Genomic DNA, 27,973 nt, shown 5'->3' on the forward strand with positions numbered 1-27,973 from the left:
ATTTGTAAACCAAGGACTACCTGACATCACTATAAAAGTGCCCAGTCTGGAACGCTGTAATTTTCTCAGAGAGTGGTCTGTGTTTTGCCCCCCCCCCCCCCCCCCCCCCCCCCCCCCCCCCTGTGTTCTGAATAATAGAACAATGATGTTGCTACTCAACCTCCCACCCTCTTCCCAATGAATACAGAAGGGTATGTCTAGCATGCCAGATTCCCACAGCGTGCGATAAGCCACGCCCTCTACATTACAACACCCAACATTTATAGTTGTTCGTTAAACAGAGACAATACATTTATGAAATTTGTGAGAGAGCGGGGGTAAATTAGAGAGGGAATGGTAAGTAAATCTGGAAATACACTAATGAGATACCTTATATACTCGCATATAAGCCGACACATGTATAAGCCAAGGTACCCACTTTTCCCTCAGAAACTAGGAAAAAGTGTTTGACTCGTGTATAACCCCCCTCCACAGTAGCCATATCTGCTCCCAAGTACTAGTCATTCCTTCTCCCCATAGCCAGATGTGCCCCAAGGATGATACAGCTGTGTCTCAAGACTCCACTAGATGGCAACATAGATATGAGACACAGCGATTGCCACACAGGAAGAATCCCCATCATTGAACAGCTGACAATGCTGCTTGCATGTTCTGCTCCCCAACCCAGGGGACACGGGTAGTCTTGAGCAGCGCACTTTGCACACCATGTTGCAGGGGATGGGGACACGGGCACAGCAGGGAGCCAGCTGGCAAGAGCAGGATCACTAGTGCAAGATCCTTACGCTCCTCTGCCAGTAACAAAACCTGCTCCACCATCCGTTCTGCTTCACTGACTCGCATATACGCCAAAGGGGGTAAATTTTCAGCACATTTTTTTTTTAGCTGAAAAATGAGGCTTATACGCGAGTAAATAATTTACCTTAAGATTGTTAGCCTCTGTAGTCCACGGCCGGATTACTATAAAGGCCACAAAGGCCATGGCCTAGGGTGGCCGCTGCTCATGGAAACAGGAGTTGCCATATAAGGAGGCTGCAAATAGAGAGCTATACGTGGAAGAAGGGAGCTGCAGCCCAAGGATTTTTCCTGTTAAAGATATTCCTGTACTTAGAAGGTAAGCATCTAAGAGAAGAGTATGTTGCACATGGAGGAGGGGGGGGGGGGGGGAGATGCACATCAAAGAGATGACTGCTACATAAGGAAGGGCAGCTGCACAGGAAAGTCAGCCTATAGGAGTAAAAAGTGTAAATCTAGTCTTAGCAGTCCTTTAAAGGGAAGATCCTCGCAGGATATAAAGAACAAACTGCACTTTCCTGGGGCTTCTTCCAGCTCCTGGTAGTTGATCGGTGCCCTCGCCGCAGCTCTCGGTGTCCAGTGGTGAAGAAGCTGACCTCGCCAGGTCAGCTTCCGGGTCGGCTTAATGTGCTCCACGGCGCGGGTCACGTGGTGCAAGTGACATCATCTGGTCTCTACACCATGTGACCGCCCGCCATGGAGCGCACAGAAGCTGACCTGGCGAGGTCGGCTTCTTCACCGCTGGACGCCAGGAGGGAGAGGAGCTGCTATGAGGGCACCGATCAACGACCAGGAGCTGGAAGAAGCCCCAGGTAAGTGCAGTTTGTTTTTATATCCTGCGCGGACCTACCCTTTAAGTCCAGGGCCGGAGCTACCATAGGAAAAAATGGACAATTGCCCCAGAGTCTGTAGGGCCCCCCAAGGTGTCCCTCCTCCATCTTGACTGTTGCTCCCCAGGGACTCTGCAGAGTCTTTGGCAGAGTAGCGTCTCATTTGTGCTGGCGGGAAGGAGAGACACTACACTGACAAAGATACTGCAGAGGTCCTAGGGAGCACAGTTAAGTCGGGAGGTGATTGGGGGAGGGTCAGCAGCCAGCTCAGGGGCCCAGGAGGGAAATTTGGCTGCAACAAGGGGCCCCTAATGATGCTTTTTGGTCGGGGGGGGGGGGGGGGTGTCCGTTGTGTGTGTGTGTGTGTGTGTGTGGGGGGGGGGGGGGGGGGGGTCAGGCTAATTTTGCCCTAGGGACCATTTGTTACTCGCACCGGCCCTGTTTAAGTCTATATTACCATGTAAAATAATAATACAATGTGTTTTAACTATTATTACGCGTAACACACTGGCCCTTATTCAATTCAATTTTTCTCCTAGATATTTTCACATCATGTCAATAAAAGGCCTTTTACGCCACCAACAAGCAAGAAAATACTCTGAATAACTTTAACAGTACTTTTTCACCTACTTTTTGGTACTTTTTAAAAAATTTCAGAGTGCTGGAAAGATATTTTAAACAGAAGATGAAAAAGTATCTCCTAGAAGAAAACCTAGAGGCTGCTTTTATACTTGAGATTTTGCGGTGAGATGCTCCGCCCCTTTGCATTGACAAAAAATAGATTCATAGGACCCTGCGGCAGAGTGCGCCAACAAGGTCATATGCCTAGCGCCACCCTCCTGCACAACCTTCACCCCCCCGCCTCTCGCTCAGTGATGTACTCCCTGCTGGACAGGAAGAACATCACTTTTACTCTCAGCTTCCCTGTTGTATCTGATTTGTTCTGCGCATGCGTGCCGCAAACGTATTTCAAGTTTCTGCATTGCCCACTGACTTATATGCATTCAGTAGCGGCAGAAATCCAACCGTAACACGCTGTTGAGTTTCGGTCTGGTCGGCAGCGCTGCAAGGTGACGCGGTAGTGTACTGGGCCCCATACACTTTCATTGCTGCATGCAGAAATGGAAACACAACACAAAGAAAGTGGCCAAGTGTAAAAGGGGTCAGAAGAGAAAGTGAGTGAAATAAGGGCCACAGGGCCAGATTTATCAAGAGTGTCTGAAACAAAATATTAGTAGGTTTTTAGAAATCCGTGCAGAACTGTCTCAGGCATCTTAAGAAATCATTAGATAGTGCAGATTCCTTCTTAAGGTGGCCACACACCATACCATTTTCATGCAATCTGGCTGTACAATCAATCACCAAGTGCTGTTATACTACATGGATGTTGTTAAGATCGTATAAAAATTGTACAGTCAAATTGCTTTAAAACTGCTGTATAATAGGAGGAGCTAGGAAGGTCTCTCAGACAGTGCAGTGTGTGAGGGGAATTCCTGTTGCTGAGGTAACCAACACACCTGCTGTCAGCAGGCTCTGAGGAGGAATTCAGCAAGGTGGAGGAGCACATATCAAATCATGTCTAGCCTGCAATCTGCAATCATGTCTACCCTGCAGTTGTACATCTGTAGAACTGCTATCAAGCACTTCTTAATCTGCGCCAGTTTAGGGATAGATTTGCACTTTTCTTAACTGTAGTGCAGCTCTAGAAATGAATGCTAAATTGCCACTATTACCTAGGATTTAAGAAAGTTCTTATTATCATGCAGAACTGTTCTCCCTGCTGGTTAGAACAGATTAAGAAGAAAAAACTGTCGGTGATGCGTTGATAAATCTCCTCCACAGAGATTTATGCACAGAGTGCAGATTTATATACATAAACCATCACCCCCCCCCCCCCCCCCTCAGCTGCCGATTATACCTGATCCAGAGAGGTTCCCGTGTCCTTAGCGATGATTCTCAGCGGCTGGCTGCCAGTGCGGATTATATATTGTCCCACACGGTCCACAATCTCCCCAAAGTGCTCCTGCAGGAGGAGGGAGCAGAGCCGGGCCTCAGCCTGCGTCATGGTGTCCTGCGAGCTGACAAGAGGTGCAGATTTAATGAAACAGGGCAAGAAAAACCAAAACTCATACATATCGGGATTATATATCGTCTTTTATTAACCCCCTTTGCATTATGATTATTTTTGGATTTTAGTGTCTAAAAGCGGTGCATTTTTTTGCATGCTTTTAAATCCTAAAACCTGGAAAAAATCATGCTGCTAGGGAGATCTGCAGCACTCGCCTCCCTGGGATCCAGCGCTGCAGTTTTGCCTCCATCCTCTGGGTGGCTCTGTAACCCTATATTGAGATTGCCGGCTGTCGTCACGAAGACAGATGGCGATCTCACCAGGGGGAAGCAGAGCCTCGGAGGAGAGGAAGAAGAATGGCGGCCGAGGTCGGGATCCCCCGGGAGGGGAGTTAAAATGCCCGCTGCGCGCATTGCTCTACATAGACCTCCCAGCGACTACCACAAGTTCCGCTCAGGGATACCGCTCCTGGCATGTTTTTTCCACCCCAAACTGAACTCCTGATTACTGCTACCGTTAAAGCGGATCCGAGATGAAAAACTAACTATAACAAGTAAATTGTCTATATATCTTATCTAAAGTTTAGATAGTTTACACAGCGGCAGCAGCCCCAGGACCGCCTAACGCCAATTGGCATCAAGTCCTGGGGCAGGGATTTGCAGATTGCACACGCCGATGCGCACACATCTCTGCTTGAATGACAGCGCTTCACTCTTGTGTACTGAGTTGCACGGCCCTGCAGCGAGGCCTTAAAGAGAAACCCTGACCAAGAATTTAACTTTATCCCAATCAGTAGCTGATACCCCCTTTTCCCATGAGAAATCTATTCCTTTTCACAAACTGATCATCAGGGGGCGCTGTATGGCTGATATTGTGGTGAAACCCCTCCCACAGGACACTGTGAGGACCATGGTCCTGGCAGTTTCCTGTCTGTGAACCTCGTTGCATTGCGGGAAATAGCGGTTTAAAGCTGTTTCCAACAGCCAAAAAAGCAAGCAGCAGTTACTTCCAGCTACGTCACCTGCCAGCAGTAAAAATGTCACCATGTGATGAATGTCAAAATGTAAATCAGGGAGAGGAAACTTTTTCAATGGGCAAACACTGACTAAATCATTTTTCCATAATTATTGTAAAAATGAAGCACTTTTTTTATTACATTATTTTAAAGAGAATCTGTATTCTAAAATTCTTACACTAAAAAGCATGCCATTCTATTCATTATGTTCTCCTGGGCCCCTCTGTACTGTTTCTGCCTCTCCTTGCTGCAATCCTGGCTTGTAATTGCCATTTTTATGCAGTGTTTAGAAACAAAAGACATAGCAAGTGATAGCTGAGAATAGCTCAGTGTGTGAGTCATACAGAGAGTGCAGGGCGCCTGGAGAGGGTGTGTATAGCTTCTATCCAATCACAAGCAGCACAGCACATTCCAGCCTGACTGCCTCAGTCCGACAGAGCAGACAGAGGAGAGAAGATTAGATCATATAACAGAGATAACACAGCCACTGTGCAAAAAGGAAAGGCTGCAGTTAGACAGAGCACATTAGAACAGGTATAGGTACTTATAGGATAGCAGAAATAAGGATGAACATTTTGTTAGAATCTTTTTAAGTGGATTTCCTCTTTAAAGCTGCAGTGGCCTTAATTGCAAAAAATAGCCTGGTCACCAAGAGGGTGTAAGCCTGTGGTCCTCAAGAGATTAAAGGAATTTTGCCTGGACTTTTAATGTCTTAGGGCTCTTTCACAGTGGGACGTTGTGTTTGATGCGACGTTGAAGTCGCACAACGTGCCCCTAACGCAGCGCATGTAGGTTATGACATTGGACGTTATTTTGCACTGCGTTACGTGTCTCTTGGTGCGCCTTTTTCGCCGCATACTGATGGAATGAAAACGACGCATGCGTTACATTTAAAAAAAACCACATTACTGAGCATGTGCAACACACAACGCAGCAGATACACTGCTAAACGCACAGCATGCAGCACTTTGTAAATATTGCTACAAGTTGCACACAACGCAACGTGTGCACTGTGAATGTCGCACAGACTTTGTATTGCTGTGCGTTAGTCTACGTTATAGAGTGTAAGCTCGCAAGGGCAGGGTCATCCTTCTAATGTTTACTGTTTTGTAACAATATTTGTGCTGCTTGGAACTCTGCTGTACATTTGTTAGTTGTATCTATGTTCCCCTTGTCTTCTTATTGAGCTTTGTAAAGCGCTGCGGAAGATGTTGGCCTATATAAATAAAAAATAATAATACATTTTTATAACGTGCGACTTTAACGTCCCACTGTGAAAGAGGCCTTAGTCTCTTTTTTTTTAGACAACCATAAATAAAACTATTTAACCACTTCCCTAATAAGGCGTTTTTCCCCTTCTGTACCAGAGCAATTTTCACCCGTCAGCGCTCCTCCCATTCATTCGCCAATACCGTTATAGCTACTTATCACAACAAAATTATCTATATCTTGTTTTTTTCACCACCAATTAGGCTTTCTTTAGGTGTCACCTTTTGCTAAGAGCTGTGTTGCATTATAACAGGAATAATAAGAAAAAAAAATGAAAAAAAATTCATTATTTCTGTTTTTAGCCATTATGGTTTAAAAATACTACATGCTGCCGTAAATAAAACCCACATTTATTTGCCCATTTGTCCCAGTTATTACACCGTTTAAATTATGTTCCTATCACAATGTATAGTAACAATATTTTAATTGAAATTAACCTCCTTGCCGGTGATCCCGAGCTACATGATTTAAATTTTTTTCTTTTTAAAGTGCTGCGCCGCCCCCTTGCCATCAGAATTGGAACGGCAAGGGGGTTAAAGGTGTATTTTTTCAGTTATTCGTCCGTCACTAATTACAAGCCCTTATTTGCATAAACAGTAATATACCATTATAACATACATATTAAATAAGTTCAGTCCCTAAGGTAACTATTTATGTATTGTTTTGTATTTGTCATTTTTTTTCATACGTGCAAAAGGTTTATGTTTATAACTATAGGAGAGCGGGGGAGGTAAGGGATTAATTTTAATGGTAGATGTATTTTTTATTTAAAACTTATGTAGGTGTAATTTTACTCTTTGGCCAGTAGATGCCCCCCTCCCCCACTTTATCTTCCTGTGTGTACTGTTAGTACTCTAACAGAAAGCAATGTGTGTATGTGTTGCTTAGTTTTTATCAATGGCCACCGCATTATGGCCGGTGGCCATAGATCATGGGCAGTTAGAACTGTGTTCCCATTCACTCATCTCCAGGCGGCGACTAGAGAGCACGCGGGTGTTCGCGGAAATAGATGAATATCTACGTTACTGGGCAGGAACTGAGGTCCTTTAGGACGTAGATATATAAAACTTAAAGAGACTCTGTAACAAAAATGTCATCCTTTTTTCTACTATCCTACAAGTTCCTAAACCTATTCTAATGTGCTCTGACTTACTGCAGCACTTTCTACTATCACTGTCTCTGTAATAAATCAGCTTATCTTTCCCGTCGGATTTGTCGCTCTGTGTCTGGAAGGCTGCCAACTCTTCAGTGTTGTTGATCTGTTATGCACGCCCCCCCTATGCACACTCCCGTGTGTGTTATTTACATTAGGCATCGTCTCTGCTCTCTTGTCAGTGAGAGCAGAGAGCTGCCTTTTACAAGCTGGATAAATCGTCCTCTGTTGCGTACATTTGAAATCGGCGCCGGTAGACTTGGGCGCAAGATTCAGCCGGTATATGGCTGATCTTGCTTCCGCACAAGTCCGGGCCGTATTAATTACTATTCCCCCTCCAGGCCGCCATGGATAGTGGGGGAATGAAATTAATCGGCTTCCAGCGATTGCCGGAGGCCGAATTATTGTGTTTTTTAAGCAACTTCAGCTCCGTCTTCTGACGGAGCCGACGTTACTCACTGAGCGCCGCTATAGACTGATTCCCATTACAGTCTATGGCGGCGCTGGCTGCGCCCAAATCTAGCAGCGCTGAAAAGCACTGCTCCGCCTCTGTTAGGCTGTGAAAGGAGCTGGGCTGTCACATACTGAGGAATTACAGACACCGGCAGAGCTGTCTGCAGGAAGAAACAATCAGCCAGTCACTCTTCAGTGGATGAGATCTGCAGGGGGAAAGAAACACACAAATGATCTCTTGAGATTCAAAAGGAAGGCTGTATACAGCCTGCTTGTGTATGGATGTATTTTCTATGTGTGGACATACTGTACATCAACCTACTTCCGGTTTTGGTGGCCATTTTGTTTGTTCACAAACAAACTTTTTAAAACCGTTTTTTTGACTACTTTTAATGTGGCAGAGAGCGGCGAAATTGTGACAGAGGGGAAAAGCAGATGTCCCCTAACGCACTGGTATGTTTACTTTTGAGCGATTTTAACAATACAGATTGTCTTTAAATGGTTATTAAGTCATCCATTGCTGTTGCCTGCCTTGCTAGAGTAACTCAATCATATCATCATCAGAGTGCTGTACAGACACACTGTTCAGTTGTAGCCAAGCAGCACGAGCTTCTCATTGGAGAGGGGGAACAATAGGGCTCCTCTGGATGACCCAGAGGATTATTTTTCTTCACAGCCATGCTCCTGTCTGTGTACGAGTGCAGGTGCAATGACGGCCCATGCATTCGTAGAGGGAAAAGCCATGCAGGAGTGGCGCCATGCCACTGCGCAGGCCGTCCTTGTGCCTGCTCGGTGTGGCCGCATTCATACATGGACAAGAGTGCAGCCGGGCGAACATATTCAGCAAGTTTTTGTTAAAATGGTGTGGAGGGTCCCAGTGCTGGATTGATGGGGGGGGGGGGGGGGGGGGAAGCCTATGAACTATCCAAAGCATTCCCTCTACTGAAGTAAATAAATACAGAATCTGTCTTTTGCATTTTTTTCCTCACAGGTACACTTTAAAGAAAAATTTTACAAAAAAAGAAACAAAAAACCCTCAGTAGTGGATAGTGTAGTTTTGTTGAAAGGCAGTGAAAATGCTATGAGAGCATGCTGGGACCTGTAGTTTTCCCTCACACTAGTCTCCACTCACCTGCACCCAGCCGCCTGTGTCACTGTCCGCGCACAAGTTTAGCAATAAAGTTTGTTGTTGAGAGACTCGCTGATCTCATGTGAAGATAGAGCGGTGTGACGTCAGCAGCTGGATTTGCCCTGGGAAAGTACGCTGGGGGGGAGGGTGCTTGTACTGTGGCGACGTCACTGACTACTAGTGTAGTGGACTGGACGGGAGGGGGCGGAGCTGTGTTGGGGAAAGCGTTCTCTCTCTAGCACTGCTCTCGCTGGTAGAGGGAGGCTGACGTCACTGGTGTGTGAGTGTGTGGTGGGAGGGATCGCCGCACTGAGGGGAGGAGCCGCTCTAGCCCCGCTCTCGCTGGTGTTGAAGGTACGAGGGTGACGCGGAGGGGCGGCCGGAGCGGGAGGAGGAAAATGGCGGAGGCGGCGGCCGTGTCTCAGCATCGCTTCTTCTGCCACCACTGCAAAGGAGAGGTCAGCCCCAAACTGCCGGTAAGTGACTCGCAGTGACGAGGCTCGGTGTGTCTGCCGGAGGGCGGGGCCGGGCCCAGCTGCTCTCTGTGTCATAGGGGACCCCTCCCCCATCTGTCCCCCCAGGAGGACCCCCTGACTGGAGGAAACAGCGAGGAAGGGGGGCACAGGCCTGACCATCCCTCCAGCTATCACCCCAGCAGAGGGGGCTGGGATTCTCCTGTGTGGGGGGCACCCCTGGCCTGCAGGGGAACAGGACTGACTGCTCCCCCCACCCTCACCTGTTACCCCATCACAGGGGGGCTCTGTAGGACAAGGGAAGAGCAGTGGTTGGAAGTCCTCCTCTGCTTTTACCTGAAGGGGGGAGGAGGGTGTGTGTTAGTAGCACCTGTGTGTGTGTGTGTGTGTGTGTATATATATATATATATGGAGGGGGCAGGGCAGCACCTGGGGGGGGGCATCACCTGTGTGTGTTTGGGGGGATGGCAGGGCATCACCTGTGTGTGTGTGTGTGTGTGTGTGTGTGGAGGGGGGGGGGGGTGGCAGGGCAGCACCTGTGTGGGGGGGCAGGGCAGCACCTGTGTGTATGGGGTGTGTGTGTGTGTGTGTGTGTGTGTGTGTTAGGGCGGCACCTGTGTGTATAGGGGGGGTGGCATAGCAGCACCTTTGTGTATGGGGGGGTGGCATAGCAGCACCTTTGTGTATGGGGGGGTGGCATAGCAGCACCTTTGTGTATGGGGGGGTGGCATAGCAGCACCTTTGTGTATGGGGGGGGGGTGGCATAGCAGCACCTTTGTGTATGGGGGGGTGGCATAGCAGCACCTTTGTGTATGGGAGGGCGTGTCCATCTGTTACCTGGCTGGGGACCTCTTGCTTTTTAGGGAGATGCCTTTTGATATGTGGCGACACCAGTGAAGTTGAGCAGAATTCACCTGAACTGGAATTTTGTATGAGTTATCAGATTTGAAATCTAATGAATAATTAACTACCTGACAGCTTAATTCATATAAGTATCAGTTATTAACCATCAGCGTCTGATTAGTACCGTGCAAAATTTCTCTTTAGCTTTGGGCAATAAAGCATACACAGGTTATATCTCTACTGTGTATATGTATCTCTCTGGGCTGGACAAATCCCAGGAGAGAGGCAGTAAATGTACCTTAAAGTAGTGGTATTATTATATAACTCATATTGTTTATCATCAGATACTTACTACATTACATGCACTGGTTGGGACACCAGAGGAGAGACCACTTTTTTTTTTTTAAGAGAATTTTGAGTGATGATATAAGATGCTGAGAACCACTGAGTTCCCGGAAGCTAAAGGGCAACTGAAGTGAGAAAAATATGAATTGTGCCATATTTTTTTCATTTTAAACAATACCAGATGCCTGGCAATCCTTTTGATCTATTTGGCTGCAGTGATGTCTGAATAACATCAGAAATAAGCATGCAGCTAATCTTGTCAGAAACGTCTGATCTGCATATGCTTGTTCAGGTTTTATGGCAATCCAGAAACAGCTGCACCCACAGAAACTGAAAGGCAAAGGATCAGAAGGACTGCTAGGAAACTGGTATTGCTTAAAGGAAATAAATATTATGGGAGCCTCCATATCCCTCTCGCTACTTGTGTCTTTTTAAAGCCCATCTGGAAACTCTATTAAGACCAGAAGCAACAGGCTTTCAGTTTCTGTGGGTGCAGCTGCTTCTGGATTGCATCATCTCCACTGTTCAGATTCCAAGAAGGCTGGGCACAGACTGAATTTTTCTACGAACATTGCAGTCTGTAGCACAGGCAGTCTGTGGTACCCGTTGTCTTGCTTCCTGACCTGGCACTTTACAAGAGAAAGCACTTGCATTGTGCACACAAATGCATGCAGCAGTGCTTTGCTGGAAGGCATTTCTGCGCAATGCATTAGTGTGCCCATCAGACAGTTGAGTGTATGCCTTGTCCACCGTTCCTGTGTATCACTCACTGACGCGCGTTGCTGTAATTAGTTCAGCAATGCGTAAGTTTACTCAGGCCCCAGTGTGACAGCAGAGGAGCCAATAGATTGTCAGAAACATGATCTGCTACTAAAGGCTCAGTGGCGTAGTGGTTAGCATGCTCGCCTTTCAGCACTGGGTCCCCCAGGTTAGAATCCCAGCCCAGTGTTCTCCCCAGAGGTTTTTTTCAGCCGGGTGGCATGAAAATATAGTGGGGTGGGGCGAGATGAGAGAATGCAGGGCCAGTGCTTCTGTGCGCAACTGTGCTTACAGCATAAGAGGAGGTAAGCTGATAACAGCCGGGTGCTAAACAAAACTAGCTGGGTGTAGCGCCCGGCTAAAAGAGCCTGGGGAAAAGATTGCAGCCAAGGCACATCTGTTTGTATGTTTTTCCTGTGCCTGCGGGTTTTCCCCAGGCGCTCTGGTTTCCTCTCACACCCCCAAAAAATGCAGATGAGTTAAGGTGGCCATACACTGGTCGATTTGCCATCAGATTCGACCAACAGACAGATCCCTATCTGATCGAATCTGATCAGAGAGGGATCGTATGGCTACCTTTACTGCAAACAGATTGTGAACCGATTTCAGCCTGAAACCGTTCACAATCTGTTGTGGTGGTGCTGCTGCCGCCGCTCCCCCCCCCCCCCCCCCGCCGCATACATTACCTGCTCCGCCGGCGCGACTCCCGGGTCTCTCTCCGCTCTTCTCCGTCTCCGCTCTGGTCTCCGGCTCCAGCATGCTTCACTTCTTCCTGCCCGGCAGGAAGTTTAAACAGTAGAGCGCCCTCTACTGTTTAAACTTCCTGCCAGGCAGGAATAAGTGAAGGCATGCCGGAGACCAGAGCGGAGAAGAGCGGGGGCAGTCGTGCCGGCGGAGCAGGTAATGTATGCGGGCTCTATTGCGTCGGTCGTCGGGCACTCGAACGCCGCTAGCGATGCGCTCTTCACCCGCGGGCGATCGACGGTAATTTTCCGCACGGCGCGATCGACGGGATCGGACGAAATGAATCGAAATTCGGCATGTAACGCGAACGATTGGCAGCAGATTCGATCCCAGTGATCGAATCTGCTGTCGAAACGGCGGTAAATCGGGCCAGTGTATGGCCAGCTTTAATTGGCTTCCTCCTAAATTGGCCCATGACTGCGATACCTACTCTACACGATACATACATAGACATTACTATGGTATGGATTTGATAGTGACAGTTAAGTGACATGGCTATCTGCTCTGTACAGTGCTGTGGAATATGTCGGCTCTATATAAATACATAATACATTACTCAATGGCCACCAGATCGACCATCAGATAGATCCCTCTCCGATCGAATCTGAACTATTAGCTTCACACATATTACCAGTAGATTTCAGCATGAAATCTGATACTTGCCTACCTGCTAGTCCCCTAAGCCCCCCCCCCATATAATGTGTACCTTCTGGGCTGTGCAGAGTGTTGCAGCCTCACTTGTCTGCCAACACACTGCCTCCTACGTTCATTATCTTTCTCCGTTGTTGCCAGGGGAGTCAGTACCACCTGGCATCAGTACATGCGACTGGGTTAGGTGGTACAGGTGCCCCGTGACGTCGAAGAGTAGATGTGGAACACGAGCCGAGCTGGGAGCAGGTGAGCCTGCAGCACTCTGCCATCTGGGGGGCTACACCTTACATAGGGAAAGACCAGTTGGGGGTCTGTTGGTCGTCAGGAAAATCGAACACTTTTATCTCTGCACACTCAACCAAGCCCTTTCCAATGAGATCTTTCCAGCATTTCTGATTGATTAATTTTGTCTGAAAATCGATTAAAACCATGATCAGACACTCGCGTTCCGACATCGGCCTCTGCCAGATTCGATTGATTCTGAGGGATATCGCGTCTCTCACCAGGGCTGTGGAGTCGAGGAGTCGGAGTAATTTTGGGTACGTGGAGTTGGAGTCGGTGGTTTCATAAACTGAGGAGTCGGATCATTTTAGTACCAAATCCAAAGCCCTGGTAAGTATTAGACTAAGGAGTCTGAGCCATTTTGGGTACCCAGAGTCGGTGGTTTCATAAACTGAAGAGTCGGATGATTTTTTTGTACTGACTCCACAGCCCTGTCTCTCACTAGTGAGGATCTACAAGTACCCACAGATTCCTCATGTATGGGCACCTGCAGTTCCTCACCAGAGAGAAACGTGACAAAAACGATGATCACGATGATCTGCAACGAAGTTCCTCAGACTTTAATGCAGGGGTCTCAAACTCACGGCCTGCGGGCCATTTGCGGCCCTCGATACAATATTTTGTGGCCCTCGCCTGCAAAAGCTTCCTTATAGTTCGCTTCAGTGCTCCCAAGTAATCCACCGCATCCCCGCCGCTAAACGAGGGCTGCAGAGCCCCCAAGTCGCCCGGGGGCAATCCGCCAGCATTTCCTGGAAGGGGCAGAGCTTCTGCTCCTCCTGACGTCAATCGCCACACGGATCGCCGCCTCCCCCTGCCCCTCTCTGTGAAGGAAGAATGAGAGGGGCGGGCAGAGGCGGTGATGCGCCGCGATTGTGAAATTCCTTATGCGGCCCAGCCTCATCCTGACTTTGCCTCCTGCGGCCCCCAGGTAAATTGAGTTTGAGACCCCTGCTTTAATGCCTAGTACACCATGCAATTTCCCGTTAGATGGGTTGAATCGATTATTTTTGGCAGGTCCAATCTGATCTCCGATCATTTTTCGGATCACTTCGATCACTTCTAATCATTTTAACCTGCCTTATATGATGGGAAATTGCATGTTGTGTATCAGGCATAATGGTGGTGTGGTAGATGTGCCAATCGGGGAGGTCCAGAAAGCCGATATCTGTTAATTGGTGTCACTAAGAGATTGTTCAAATCATTATTGGTTTGAAACAGGATTGTCCGTCACAAAATCAAATTCCATTCACCCACTGCTCTGTGTTTATTATGTAGTCTACATCCTGACCCTGCATTTTAAAGAGGAGCTGTCAGCCATCCTATCTTAGAAAAAAATATATATATACTTGCTCTACTTAAATAACATATGTAATCCACGTTTTGATTTTTGTGGGTTTTTTTTTCAACATTGAAAAAGAGAGAAAATGCTTCTTAACATTTCCCATTTTAAGTGTGGCTATTTTGAAGCCAATTCTGATGGAATTTCCTCCCTTACATTTCTCTGCCCGATTTGCTGATTTGCTTCACTATAGAAAGTGCATTGTCTCAGCATGAGAAATATTGGCCAATCAGAGGCTTCAGCCAATCAGGCTGCATTAGTTAAGTCTCAGGGGAAGTACAGAAGCAAAAAAGGACAACCCAGCATGCCCTGCAACTTCTCTTTTGTGTACCAAATTTTCTGTGTACCAAATAAGTCATGTAAACTGGGGAATGATCATTTATCAACAAGAAAAGTAATAGAGATTTTAACTTTTGAATTGCCTGGTTAGCATCCTTATTACTTGTTTACCAGATAAAATAAAGAATTGATTTTTTATTTTATGCCCGACAGTTGCTCTTTACGCTTTCCATTATAATCATAAATATTTCTACTGTTAAAATCTTATCTCTGTCAGCCTGGCTCTATTTTGGTACATTTTTGAGAACAGGGAAGCTTATCTCCCCTCCCACATTCCTGCTCCTCACTGATTGGCTGAGGGCAGTTCAGTGTGACACAAGGCTGAGAAGGGAAATACACCTCACCCCTGTGCAAAAGCTGCTGAAATACGATCTATGCTGTGCACACATGTGTTTACAAAGCAAACTAGATATGACAGCGCAGTTTCTAGGAGAAAAAAAGATTAAGGGAGGAAATTACTTCAGGATTGGTTTTAGTCAGAGGTAGCAAAGATGGAGAATGCCTGGAACAGTTTTCTCTTAATTTACTATATGAAATTCACTGATATCAATACGTGAACAGTACAATAAATACTTGTTCCACTGACATAACATATGTATCTACTTATACAGTATGTTTTTTTTTTTTTCCTGGTATAATATGGCTGTCCCTGAAGCTTTAAAGTGGAACTGAAGATATATTTAAAACGGTTTCATTTACCTGGGGCTTCTGAATTCTCCTGCCGCCAGCTACTTTAGGTTTCGCCGTCGGTTGCACTGCGCCTGCGCGGCTCTGGCCATGCGTATCACTTTTCGCGTTCCAGTCCGCAACAGCGCTATTGCAGACGGGAACACGTTAAAAGGATACGCTTGGCAGAGCTGAGCTGGCCTCGACTTACAAGTCGAGGAATGGAACAGAGTGGCGGCGAGAATGGAGGCTCGTGGATGACCGGCACGGGACAGGACTGCTGCTGGGGGCTTGCAGAAGCCCCAGGTAAGTGAACCAGTTTGTTTTAAATCTATCTTCCGTTCCGCTTACCCTTCAGTGGAGAGCCCTTTGCAATATTTTGTTTTCTTAGTAAAATAGGTTTAATTTACATGTTGCAGGCAGAGTCCAGCCCTGTGTTTGCAGATTTGTTGGATGAAACCCACAAGGGCGATGTCAGTGAGATTTTTACTTACGAGTGCAGAAAGTTATGCCTCGTACACTCCATGCAATTTTCCTGTCGTATTTATGTGGAATTTCCCATTGTTCAATCATTTCCAACAAAAGGGATGGATTTTGTTCAGTACTTCAATCAAATGTAATCCTTTTCTTGATCGGAAGCAGATCACACATGTTGTAAATGAGTTAACAATGAGAAATCTCCCATCTATCCAATGGTAAGATTGCATGGTGTACCCGGCCTGAGGTCGGGAATAGAGATGGCCCGACCTGTTCGCAGCAAACAGGCCATGGGGAATGACCTCGGGGTCATATTACGCATTACAGCGCAGACTCTTTCCCGGTGGCTGCTTGTCCTTGATTGCGCGCCTGCAGCCGGGAGTGCTCTGTGTGTCGTCATGCGCAGAGCGCTGCAGTGGCGCAATCAAGAACGTGCAGCCGCCAGGAAAGCGGCTGCGATGTAATGCTTGAAGCGGATTAGAGCTGAAAAACAAACTATAACAAGTAACTTGTCTATATATCTTATCTAAAGTTTAGATGGTTTACACAGCAGATCTAGCTGCAAACAGCTTTAACAGTATATTATTTTTTATTCCTGTGATACGAGGGCAGCCATGTTCTATTTGTCACATTGTCACAGGCTAAGGGCTGGAGATGCTATCAGCTTGCCTGTGTGTAAATTCAGTCCCCTCTCCTCCTCCCCTCTGCCTCTGCAATCTCTGGCTAGTAACCTCCTCCTCCTGCCCAGACTGAGCTCCTGTAAGCCCTTGCTACTGTCTGAAAATGCCAAGGCACTCCGAAAAGCTGTGGGCGAGGCTTGTTTATAGGGAATTAGAGTATTAAAACAAAAACAAAAAAGTATTTGGCTTGAGCAATGCCCTATAAAATATATGAAAGGAACACAATTATACTATGAGTAAAAGTTTATCCCGGATCCACTTTAATATGCCGAATACGGAAATAACCCCAAGATCATTCCCCCTGGCCTCTTCGCTGCAAACAGCTCGCCACATCACTAGTCTGGAACACACTAGGAGCGCTTTGCAATTTGAAAACTCTTGCTAATGTCATGCTATAAGTGTGATCCCGCTGGAGCGATGTGATTTTATAAAAATCCCCCATAGTATTGCATTAGCAAGAGCTTTAGAAATCACTGGCGCTTACAAAACCACTGCTAGGTCTAGGCTAGGACCCAAGCCTCAGTTCATACCATGGCTGAGGAGTTGGAGCAATTTTGGGTACCTGGAGTCGGTAGTTTCATAAACTGAGGCGTAGGGATGGTCAGTGAGCTGCACATCATTACAAGTTGATGCGGGATTATGCAAATTTATGTGGCTTGAAAATAGACAAATCGACTTCTATCTCAGCAGGGTTTGATTGGTTCATTTTAAAGCTAGCGTTGCATCAACTCAAAATTATTTGCATCTCATTAACCCTCCCTACTGAGGAGCCGGATGATTTTTATACTGAATCCACAGTTCTACTACTGACCTCTCCATGTTGTCTTCTGTGAAGCTGGACATTGTCAACTTCTCTGAACAAACTTATGCTAATTCTGTCACTTTGATCGAATTTGCGGGACATCTATTGCTCCAGCGCATCCAACTGATTCTCTTTCAGGTGTTTTTGGGCCCTTTCACAATCAGAAGTCTGGGTGGCCATTTTGGAAAATCTCCGCATGATGCGGGGGTGGGTGGTGCACAGCATTGAGCACCATGGTGATAGTAGGTTCATAGATTTCAGCACAAATTGAGTTTGCCAACTCTGAAGCACACTTGAAGTATATGGAAGCTGCAATATTTATTTCCATTTAAACAATACCAGTTCCTTGGCTGTTCTGCTCGTCTGATTGGCTACAGTAGTAAACTAGGGTATATAAGGGAGCTCCACCAAATAATATAATGAAATATATGCAATTGCAAAATGTCAAAAGGGGGGGTTGCTGGGCGATTAGCTGAAAAACAGCGAATAGAGAGAATGTTGTAAAGAATAAACATTCTTAATTACACCAGGAAATGGAAAAATGGTGTCACTATACAATGAAAGTGCATAGGTTTTGCTGAATCGCACACCTAACATGCAGCTAATCCCCTCCGACTTCATTCAGAAACACCTGATCTGCATGCTTGTTCAAGGGCTTATGGTATTCAAGTCTTCGGATTATTATTATTATTATAAATTGGACCTGAACTCTTCCACAGGACTGAAGGAAAAGATAGAGGAATGCACCCTGTATGTATTTAGAGAGTTTAGCCTGTCTAATCCTCCCCCTCATTTGTGACTTATCACAAATTGTAATTTGATCCCACCTGCGTCGCATGACTGCCGTGGCAGAGAAGCTAATTGGTAAACACAGGATGTTAATATGTCTGCTTCCATGAAGCAGGAAGTAGACACACTGCAGTTGTATTGCAGGATTTGTATTAGCTGTAACAAAGATTTTTTTTTTTTTTTTTTTTAAAGGTTATTACTCTGTTGCGTATCTCTTATAGCAGATGTGAAGTTATCAGTTCAGGTCTGTTGTAAAAGTATTAGGCCACATTCACAGTGTGATATTGCATTTCCTGTATAACAGGAACTCGACAGAACCAAAAAGTGGTACCGCATGTTATGCCTGCGATGCATCGGGTACAGTGAAACTTAGTCAATGCAGTGCGTCACCATACTGCAACACACCTGCTGCACTGTGTAGGTCGCATAGATGGTGCATTGTGGTAAACCGCTTTACAGAGTGGCCTTTACACCGCTGTGAACAGGGAGCCTAAGTGGCAGAGGATCTGCAGGGCAGCCAGGCAATTCGCATTGTTTAAAGGGATACTGTAGGGGGGTTGGGGGAAAATAAGTTGAAGTTACCCGGGGCTTCTAACGGTCCCCCGCAGACATCCTATGTTGGCGCAGCCACTCGCCGATGCTCCGGCCCCGCCTCCGGTTCACTTCTGGAATTTCAGACTTTAAAGTCTTAAAACCACTGCGCCTGCATTGCCGTGTCCTCGATCCCGCTGATGTCATCAAGAGCGCACAGCGCAGGCACAGTATGGTCTATGTTTGCGCAGTATACTCCTGGTGACATCAGCCGGAGCGAGGACACGGGCGTGCAGGCGCAGTGGTTTTCTGACTTTAAAGTCAGAAATTCCAGAAGTGAACTGGAGGCGGGGCCGGAGCATCGGTGAGTGGCTGCGCCAACACAGGATGTCTGCGGGGGACCATTAGAAGCCCCGGGTAAGTTCAACTCATTTGTATTGCACTGTTCACGTTTTGATTTTAGTGATCTTTCTACAGTAAAACAGAATATACTTAGCATTTTCCATTTTAACTGTGGCTATTTTGAAGCCAATCCTGATGTCATTTCCTCCCTTACTCTCCTCTGCCTGATGGTGTATGCATAGCCCGCCCTCCACTATATAAAGTGCATTGTCTCAGCATGAGAAATATTGGCCAATCAGAGAGGAACAAAGGTGTGGGAGGGGAAAACAGGAGGGAAAGAGGCTTTAGCCAATCGGGCTGCATTAGTTAAGTCTGAGGGGAAGTACAGAAGCAAAAAAGGACAACCCAGCATGCTCTGCAACTTCCTTTTTGTGTACCAAATAAGAGTCAGGTAAACTGGGGAATGATCTTTTATCAACAAGAAAAGTAATAGTGATTTCAACTTTTGGATTGCCTGGTTAGCATCCTTATTTCTTGTTTACCAGATACACATAAAAAATCGAGCAGTTACAGGTGGAAATCGTTTGATCGGTCGATTGAGCAGGCCAATCACTGCACCGATTTCTCATTGATTCTGTTGGCCATCTATAAACGGGAGAGATATCGAAGTGTATGGCCAGCTTAATGTTACTTCCCTCACTGTCCTCTGGTCCCCTGTTGTCAAGCATAGACCCTCCAAAGATTACCAACAAGGGCTTGTCTGTAATCTGATTGGGGCAGCGCTATTGTGCAAGCACGAGTACGGCTGCACCCGCGTCAGACGAGCAGCACGGGTCCAATCAAGAGGACGGTCCTGGCGAGCATCAGAGGTTGTCAAGGAAAGCCTCATTAGGGTCCAGAGGCTTCCCTCTCCTAAGGTGAGTATGTGATTCTGAACCAGGGCTTGGGTTCTCTTTAATCCCCGCGTATTCACATTGCCAGACAGCAGACTTGCAAGCGCAGTGATATTCACAGCAACGTTCAGCTTCTTTAAACCTATGGGAAGTGACTGCAGTCCCCACATTCAGTAGCCGTGATTGGCCAGCCGGGACTCCAGCCTGACCCCTGGCACGAGTGATGGGGTGGGCAGGGGCATCTTGTAGGATTTATCTCAGATCTTCTCAAGAGCTTTATTTTAAGCTGCAAATTTGTGATGGGAGAGCTCAGAAGCTGTAAAATGCTGTGGCGGGAGGGTGAGGAGGGGGTGTGAACACAGCGAGCTGCAGGCTGGAGCGTTGGTTGAGGTGTCGGAAGCCACTTAAAATAACTCAGGAGAGAGCCTGGCACAAGTCTCATGACTGGATAATCTGAAAGCCACTTTCTGCCCTAAGAGGGTGGAGCCTGTGTGAATTCCCTTTCACTTTCCCCTGACTGCAGCTACAGCAGGGATGACAGGTCAAGACTTCTCCTTACTTGTCAGCATAAGAATTCACCACAGAGCTACTGAGGGAGGAGAGTCTCTATTGCTGCTAATCTTGTTTTCTGAGCAGGCTTAAAGAGAATCTGTATTGTTAAAATCGCACAAAAGTAAACATAGCAGTGCGTTAGGGGACATCTCCTATTACCCTCTGTCACAATTTCGCCGCTCCTCGCCACATTAAAAGTGGTTAAAAACAGTTTTTAAAAGTTTATAAACAAACAAAATGGCCACCAAAACAGGAAGTAGGTTGATGTACAGTATGTCCACACATAGAAAATACATCCATGCACAAGCAGGCTGTATACACCCTTCCTTTTGAATCTCAAGAGATCATTTGTGTGTTTCTTTCCCCCTTCAGCTCTCATGCACTGAAGTTTCATGCTGCTCCTTTCTTCCTGCAAACAGCTTTGCCCTTGTCTGTAACTCCTCAGTATGTGAAAGCCCAGCCAGCTCAGAGGACATTTATCCAGCTTGTAAGAGAGAAGAGAGAAGCTGCCCTAATCTAAATAATACACAGGCAGTGTGCATAGAGGGGCCTGGAAGGGGGAGTTCATAGCAGAACCACAACACTGAATAACTTGGCAGCCTTCCAGACACAGGCCGACAAGTCTGACAGGGGAAAGATACATTGATTTATTACAGAGACTACAGTAGAAAGTGCTGCAGTAAACCAGAACACATTAGAATAGTTTTTGGAACTTGTAGGATGATAAAAAACAGGATGCAATTTTTGTTACGGAGTCTCTTTAAAGGGAACCCGAGATGAGAGGGATATGGAGGCTGCCATAGTTATTTCCTTGTAAACAATGCCAGTTGCCTGGCAGCTCTGTTGATCTTCTGGCGTAAGAAAAGCCTGAACCCTGGAACAAGCATATGGCTAGTCCAGTAAAACCTGAGTCAGAGTACCTAACCTGCTGCATGCTTGTTCAGTGTCTTGCTAAACGTATTAGAGACAATGTATCAAGAGCACTATCAGGCAACTGGTATTGTTTAAAAGGAAATAAATATGGCAGTTTCCATATCCCTCTCGCTTCAGTTTCCCTTTAAGTGCTTCAGAAAACAGGCCTGTATTTGACCCAGTGAGTCGAAGAGTTCAGAGAAGCGCTTTTGCATAGATAACGGACGTGTTTTAACTCTTCTAGTACTGGAAAACAATAAGACTTTTTTTCTTTGCTACTAATGTTCTATTTCTTAGCTGAACTACACATACAATTCATCATCTCATAAGTCTATTTTTGCTTCAGGTTTGCCTTTAACCCTCCTGGCGGTTTGTAAAAATCCGCCAGGGGGCAGCAAAGCGTTTTTTTTTTCATGTAGCGAGACAAGGTCTCTGGAATGATCGCACATCCCCCCAGCCCCTCCGATCGCCGGAGGCTGGAACGGGATCATGAGATCCTGTTCAAAGAACGGGATCTCCTGGAGGGCTTCCCCCGTCACCATGGCGACGGGGCGGGATGACGTCACTGACGTCAAAGGGGACTCCGATCCACCCCTCAGCGCTGCCGGGCACTGATTGGCCAGGCAGCGCACGGGGTCTGGGGGGGGGGGGGGGGCGGCTGCGGATCGCCGGGTAACGGCGGCGATCGGATTGCACACGCAGCTAGCAAAGTGCTAGCTGCGTGTAGCAAAAAAAAAAATATGCAAATCGGCCCAGCGGGGCCTGAGCGGTGCCTTCCGGCGGCATAGCTCAGGCTTACCGCCAGGAAGGTTAAAGGATACCCGAAGTGACGTGTGACATGAGATAGACATGGGTATGTACAGGGCCTAGCACACAAATAACTAGGCTGTGTTCCTTTTTTTTTCTTTCGCTGCCTAAAAGAGTTAAATATCAGGTATGTAAGTGGCTGACTCAGTCCTGACTCAGACCGGAAGTGACTACAGTGTGACCCTCACTGATAAGAAATTCCAACTATAAAACACTTTCCTAGCAGAAAATGGCTTCTGAGAGCAAGAAAGATGTACAAAGGGGAATTTCTTATCAGTATCAGAAAGAAAAAAAGGAACACAGCATAGGTATTTGTGTGCTAGGCACTATACATACATATGTCTATCTCATCATGTCACTTCAGGTATTCTTTAAAGTGAATGTTTACCGGTTTAAAAAAGAAAAAGTCAGATACTCACCTAAGGAGAGGGAAGGCTCGGTCCTAATGAGCCTTCCCTCTCCTCTCCCGGTGCCCGGTCCCGCGCAGGATCCCCCATGGCAGTATTCGACCAGTTCGGTCAAATACTGCCACTTCCGCATGCCTAAGGGAGATTTCGGAAGCCCTCGGGAGCACTCGGGCTCCCGAGGACGGCCGCTCCATAGTACGCATGCGCGAGCGCCCTCTATGACGCGCTTGCGCATACATAGTATGGAGCGGCCCGTCTTCGGAAGCCCGAGTGCTCCCGAAGACCTCCGAAGTCCCTGCGGCGGCGGACGCGAACGGGGAAGCCAGCGCAGCACCGAGGGCACCGGGAGAGGAGAGGGAGGGCTCATTAGGACCGAGCCTTCCCTCTCCTTAGGTGAGTATCTGACTTTTTTTTTTTTTTTCATTAGCGGTACCCATTGGCTTTAAAGAGGCAACAAAGTGACATATAGTAGAATGCAGTAAATTATTCAGAAACGCTTCCTATTGCTATGTCTTGGAATGTAACCCCGTGTTCTCAGTGAGGTCACAGCCTAGACTGATTAGATATGCGGATTTGTCCTCCAAGAGCATTCTTGGTGACCAGGTGTTATCGTCACTGGCTTTAGAACTCACAGTAAAAAAACAAAAACTTGTGTTGCCACCTGTGATGCACTTCTGAATAAATATAGGTGAGGAAAGAGTTTTTTGCATAATTCTGCATCAGCTCTGAATTATTTGCATCTGACAACTCCTACCCCTGTTCCTATATAGATTTCTTATATCTACATATTGTTGTATAGTGGTATGTAGCCCCACCCCTCCCAGTGATGCTTGGCCTAGGCCAAGTCATACGGAATATTATAAAAAATAAAATAAAATTGCAATTTTATTAGGCTATTTTCTCTACAGTTCCTCTTTAGAGGAGAGCATACTTATTTCAGTTTGTGCCCTTTTGCTGCTGTCGACATGCAGGAGGTGAAAGGACATAACAGGAAGTGACACATCATGACAGGAAGTGACACACCTTCTGGAGACACAGCAGTATAACGGTTCAGTCTTTTATCTGTCTAGCCTGAGGTGTTGCTTTGTGTTTACATACCTGTGCTAGGCGCGCCTGTCACCTCTGTTGTCACATTCACCTGCCTGTGGTTTGGACACAAGACAAACATGGAGTCCCTGTTGCTCCAGGTTGTCACGTTGATCTGTGTTCTGTGCTTCCAGGAGTTGCTATGAAACGTCAGGAGTCATCAGGGAAGAGTTCAGAAACAGAAAATCCTGTTCACTAGCATTCTAGGCGGAAACAAGTCTTTAATATTTTATTCACAAGTGTTAGTAGTTGGCTTAGGCCTCAATTCATAAAAGCAGTGCGATAAAAAAAAATCTGGGAGGGAAAATACCGCATTCGGCATTTTAGACCTTTGTGTGCTAATTCATAAAGATTTTCACAGTTGCCTTTGAAGTTCGGTAAATTACCACAGCCCATTCAGCGGTACAGCAGAAGTGTGGTGATATCTCTCTTTTGTTAGAAGCTGTAATTACGGTTCCCTGCACAGGCTTGCAGAGACTTTGGCTCCCTGCGCAGATGACTCGCACAGACTTTGGCTCCCTGCGCAGATGACTCGCACAGACTTTGGCTCCCTGCGCAGATGACTCGCACAGACTTTGGCTCCCTGCGCAGATGACTCGCACAGACTTTGGCTCCCTGCGCAGATGACTCGCACAGACTTTGGCTCCCTGCGCAGATGGCTCGCACAGACTTTGGCTCCCTGCGCAGATGGCTCGCACAGACTTTGGCTCCCTGCGCAGATGGCTCGCACAGACTTTGGCTCCCTGCGCAGATGACTCGCACAGACTTTGGCTCCCTGCGCAGATGACTCGCACAGACTTTGGCTCCCTGCGCAGATGACTCGCACAGACTTTGGCTCCCTGTGCAGATGATTCGCACAGACTTTGGCTCCCTGCGCAGATGACTCGCACAGACTTTGGCTCCCTGCGCAGATGACTCGCACAGACTTTGGCTCCCTGCGCAGATGACTCGCACAGACAAACTCACAGAGACTTTCGGCTCCCTGCACTTTGCATTGTGACCTCACCAGAGGTGTCGGTAATTATCGCTTGTTGAAGGCTTTATGAATTGACATTTGCTGACAATTTACTGACAGGTGTTGGAGGTAACTACAGCCAAGTCGATAATTTTCCTCACTACTCAGTAATTTCAGTTTTCCATGCGGTAACAGCCTTTATGAATTGACACTTTGCTAAGTGCTTGGGAAAGTCTGCTGTTTTTAGCATTACCGCATGTGGTAATGCTTTATGAATTGAGGCCAGAATGTAAATATTTATATCGCTGTGTGCTCATGTTTTGTTATCATGGCCAGAAAGTGTGGAGTTTGACTCCCCGATGCAATTCAGTAGCTGTGAAATAGTTTGTTTGCTCAGAAGTGGTTGCTAGGAGAAGGGCTCAGAATGAACAGGCAGCATGTCAACTGACTCAGCAATGGCTGATATTGAATCCCTTGCTTTTCTGCATCCGGTTGAAGTGTGTCTTTGCTGGCGCTTGAATTACTCAGTTTTCCAGTAATTTGGGCTCCACCTATTGCCAGCAGTCAAATTTATTCAATGAGTGCTTCTATAGCTGTAATTCACATAATGGCCTCTGGGGGTGCCCAATTTACCTTTCTTGCTCCCAGTGATGCTTAGCTGATTGGTTAAAGCGGACCCAAACCAAACATTTTTTTAATTAAAAATATTTAGTTGCACCACTCTGACACATACAAAGATAAATAAACACTCCTTCAAACCTATGATCATTTCAGTGCATGCTTTTCACCCTTCTCTTTTCATAGCTAGGGTTATACTGGGGGCAGCCATTAGCAATTCCTCCATTGCCAAACACCATCTACTCCACCAGTTTGCCGGAAAAATCCCGGCAATTTGAAAGGAAGGGAGGGGTTCCTCCAATAAATGTAAAATATTTTATATTTGTCATCATGCAGCTGAAAAAAGGCTGCTATTTATTATTATAATTTAGAAAATAGATTTTATTTCTGAAATCTTGTATTTTTAATTTGGGTCCACTTTAAGCTATGTGGAATCCTCCCCCACTTCTCCACAGAGCATTCTGGGAGACCAGGTATTGTACTGGCTTCAGAACTCTCAGCAACCAAACATTCTACAGAGGTCACCTGACTGGACTAAAGTTGGGATACATTTCAGAATGTAAACCAGGGAGAGGAAAGATATTACAAGGGGAAAACGCTGACTAATTTATAAATGAATATTGTGGTTTAAAGCAATTTAATTCTTATTTTTACTACAGTTCCTCTTAGAAGCGGACATGAACTCAGAGCTTCCCCTCTGCTCTAAAAGATAAGCAACAGCATTATAACCTTTGTAGAAAAACAATATTTTACAGCTGATACAAATCCTGCAGTGTGTCTACTCCCTGCTTTCATGGAAGCAGGCATAGGGTTAACATCCTGTGTTTACAAATAAGCTGCTCTGCTGAGGCAGCCAGCTGAGAGATCAGATTACAGTTGTGATGAGTCGCAAATGAGGGGGAATTAGGCAGGCTAACCGCTCTAAATACACAGGGTGCATTTCTCTGTTTTGTTCTGTCCTGTGCAAGAGTTCAGGTCCATTTTAATGTGTTTCTTGCTCAGAGCTGATTCTTTCAGTTAGTTGCTGGCTGTGGATTGTATACCCCCCCCCCCCTCCCTCCTATCCCCACTCAGGCTGGACTCCCAGCAGGCAGCCATATTGGCTTCTGTACACAGCAACTAATCCCAGCATCCCGCGGGGCAGCATTGCACATACCAAGGCAGCCAGAGGCGGATCGTGCAATGGAGAGATAGCGCTCAATGCCCGCTCTGCGCGTCTCGGAGAGCAGTGTTCATGTGTAAGGAAGGCTGGGCTGATGTGAGAGGGCAGTCTGGCCAATTCCCAAGTCTAGATCTGCCGTCTGTATACTGTCCGAGCTTCTATGCACTTTAATAAACACAGCGCCCCTTTTTTTGGGTTTAAAAAAAAAATTTGTTCTTGAAGTAGTGGTCATATTAGCTGAAGAAGCCCAGCTGAAGGATGAATGGCAGGCAACGTGGGTGGGTGCTTTGTTTAGCCTCGTCATGCTCTTCATTAGATGATTGATGAGATATTAATTTTACTGGTTGATGCTAACTCCATTTTTAAATTGCATGTGTCTAGGAAACACGAGGTGAAGATAAACTGATCTAAACAATTGTATCTATCCTCTGTTCCTAAAAATGACTTTTTTACATAACCCACTGGTTTTTTATATTTCAATCATTTTTTTTAGATTATTACGGTTTCATTGTCTCTGCTCAATGACACATTCATTGAAGTATGCCAGAGCTAAAATCTATGAACTATTGACCCTTTTTCCCGGTATAGATCTCTGATGCGCTTCCCCTTATCCCTATCTAGCCCTAATAAGTCCAGGCCTGCTGCACCTCACACACCACGTTACATGCACGCTTAATAAACAATACACAGTCCAAACGAGGGCACTTCCTGCTATAGTTCACACATCAGCACTGGTTGGAATCTCATAAGTCCTGCTATCAATCTTGACACCGACTCCCACCAGGGAATCCCAGTAGATTGGGTCCACAAGAAATAACAAACACAATGGAAAGGAAGATCATGGCATAGTCTGTTTTCCATGGAAGGGTGAGGCTTTTCACTGTACCAGGGCTGTGGAGTTGGTCCAAAAATCCACAGACTCCGACTCCTCCGTTTAGGATTCCACCGACTCCTCGACTCCGACTCCGATAATTTGCATATTACAATTTTGTTGATTAAAAGTATGTAACATGAAATTCGTCTCTTAACTGCCAACGCTTAGGAATTTTACAAGACAACTGAAGTGAGAAGGATATGTAGACTACTATATTTATTCCCTTTAGACTAAAACTAGTCCTTGGTAAGAGTACTTGTAAAAGGTACAAACCGGAACAAAGAACATCTATCAGGCCCTAGGCAATGTAAGTGTGGGTACATGTAAGAATGATGTGCAGGTACTCTGCAGGGGAGTGAGGAGATTGTAAACAGACAACACCTCTGTGTTCAATGTGCACAGCATTCTCAGTGGATTCCCTGCAGCTCTGTGGGGAGTGCATATGTAGAGTATAGTACTACTGTGTACCAAAGTAAACCTGAGACAGATGAAATTAAAGTTTTATACATACCTGGGGCTTCCTCCAGCCGCCTTCAGGATAATCAGTCCCTCGTTGTCCTCCTCCACCACCTGGATCTTCTGCTAGGAGTCCAGGTACATGAGCCAGTCGGGCGTAGTGCGCATGCACACACTCCGCCACCAGGAGCATACTACACCTGTGCAGCACTATTGCGCAGATGCAGAATGTTCCTGGCTGTGGGAGCGGCATGCGGCCGGACAGCGCTGACTGGCTGAATTACCAGGACTCATAGCAGAAGATCCGGGTGGTGGAGGACAGCGAGGGACTGATTAGCCTGAAGGGGGCTGGAGGAAGCCCCAGGTATGTATAAAACTTTATTTTCATCCGTCTCAGGTACCCTTTAATTTGTAGTCATCAAACCAAATTTTAACAACATATCAAATTATTTGATTTCATCAGCAAAGAGAGTGCATACA

At 46.4% G+C, this 27,973-nt stretch overlaps 2 protein-coding genes across 3 annotated transcripts in view; one reads left to right on the forward strand and one right to left on the reverse strand.

The window, feature by feature from the left end:
- POLR3C (RNA polymerase III subunit C) overlaps positions 1-8,931 on the reverse strand; it is a 40,588-nt gene extending 31,657 nt beyond the window's left edge. The window contains exons 1-2 of one of the 2 annotated variants that reach the window (XM_068252230.1): positions 8,713-8,931; positions 3,541-3,693 (exon numbers count right to left, since the gene is read on the reverse strand). In XM_068252230.1, coding sequence (XP_068108331.1) covers positions 3,541-3,687 — 147 coding nt within the window. In that variant the 5' untranslated portion in view covers positions 3,688-3,693; positions 8,713-8,931. Of the gene's footprint in view, positions 1-3,540; positions 3,701-8,712 lie in introns of both variants that reach the window. The other variant, XM_068252229.1, reaches the window with a different exon arrangement.
- An 82-nt stretch (positions 8,932-9,013) lies between these two features.
- Positions 9,014-27,973, forward strand: part of RNF115 (ring finger protein 115) — a 65,962-nt gene continuing 47,002 nt past the window's right edge. Inside the window, exon 1 of the mRNA XM_068252231.1 lies at positions 9,014-9,185. Coding sequence (XP_068108332.1) covers positions 9,108-9,185 — 78 coding nt within the window. The 5' untranslated portion in view covers positions 9,014-9,107. The remainder of the gene's footprint in view (positions 9,186-27,973) is intronic.

This window comes from Hyperolius riggenbachi, chromosome 9 (genome assembly GCF_040937935.1).
Source record: "Hyperolius riggenbachi isolate aHypRig1 chromosome 9, aHypRig1.pri, whole genome shotgun sequence".
NCBI lineage: Eukaryota > Metazoa > Chordata > Amphibia > Anura > Hyperoliidae > Hyperolius > Hyperolius riggenbachi.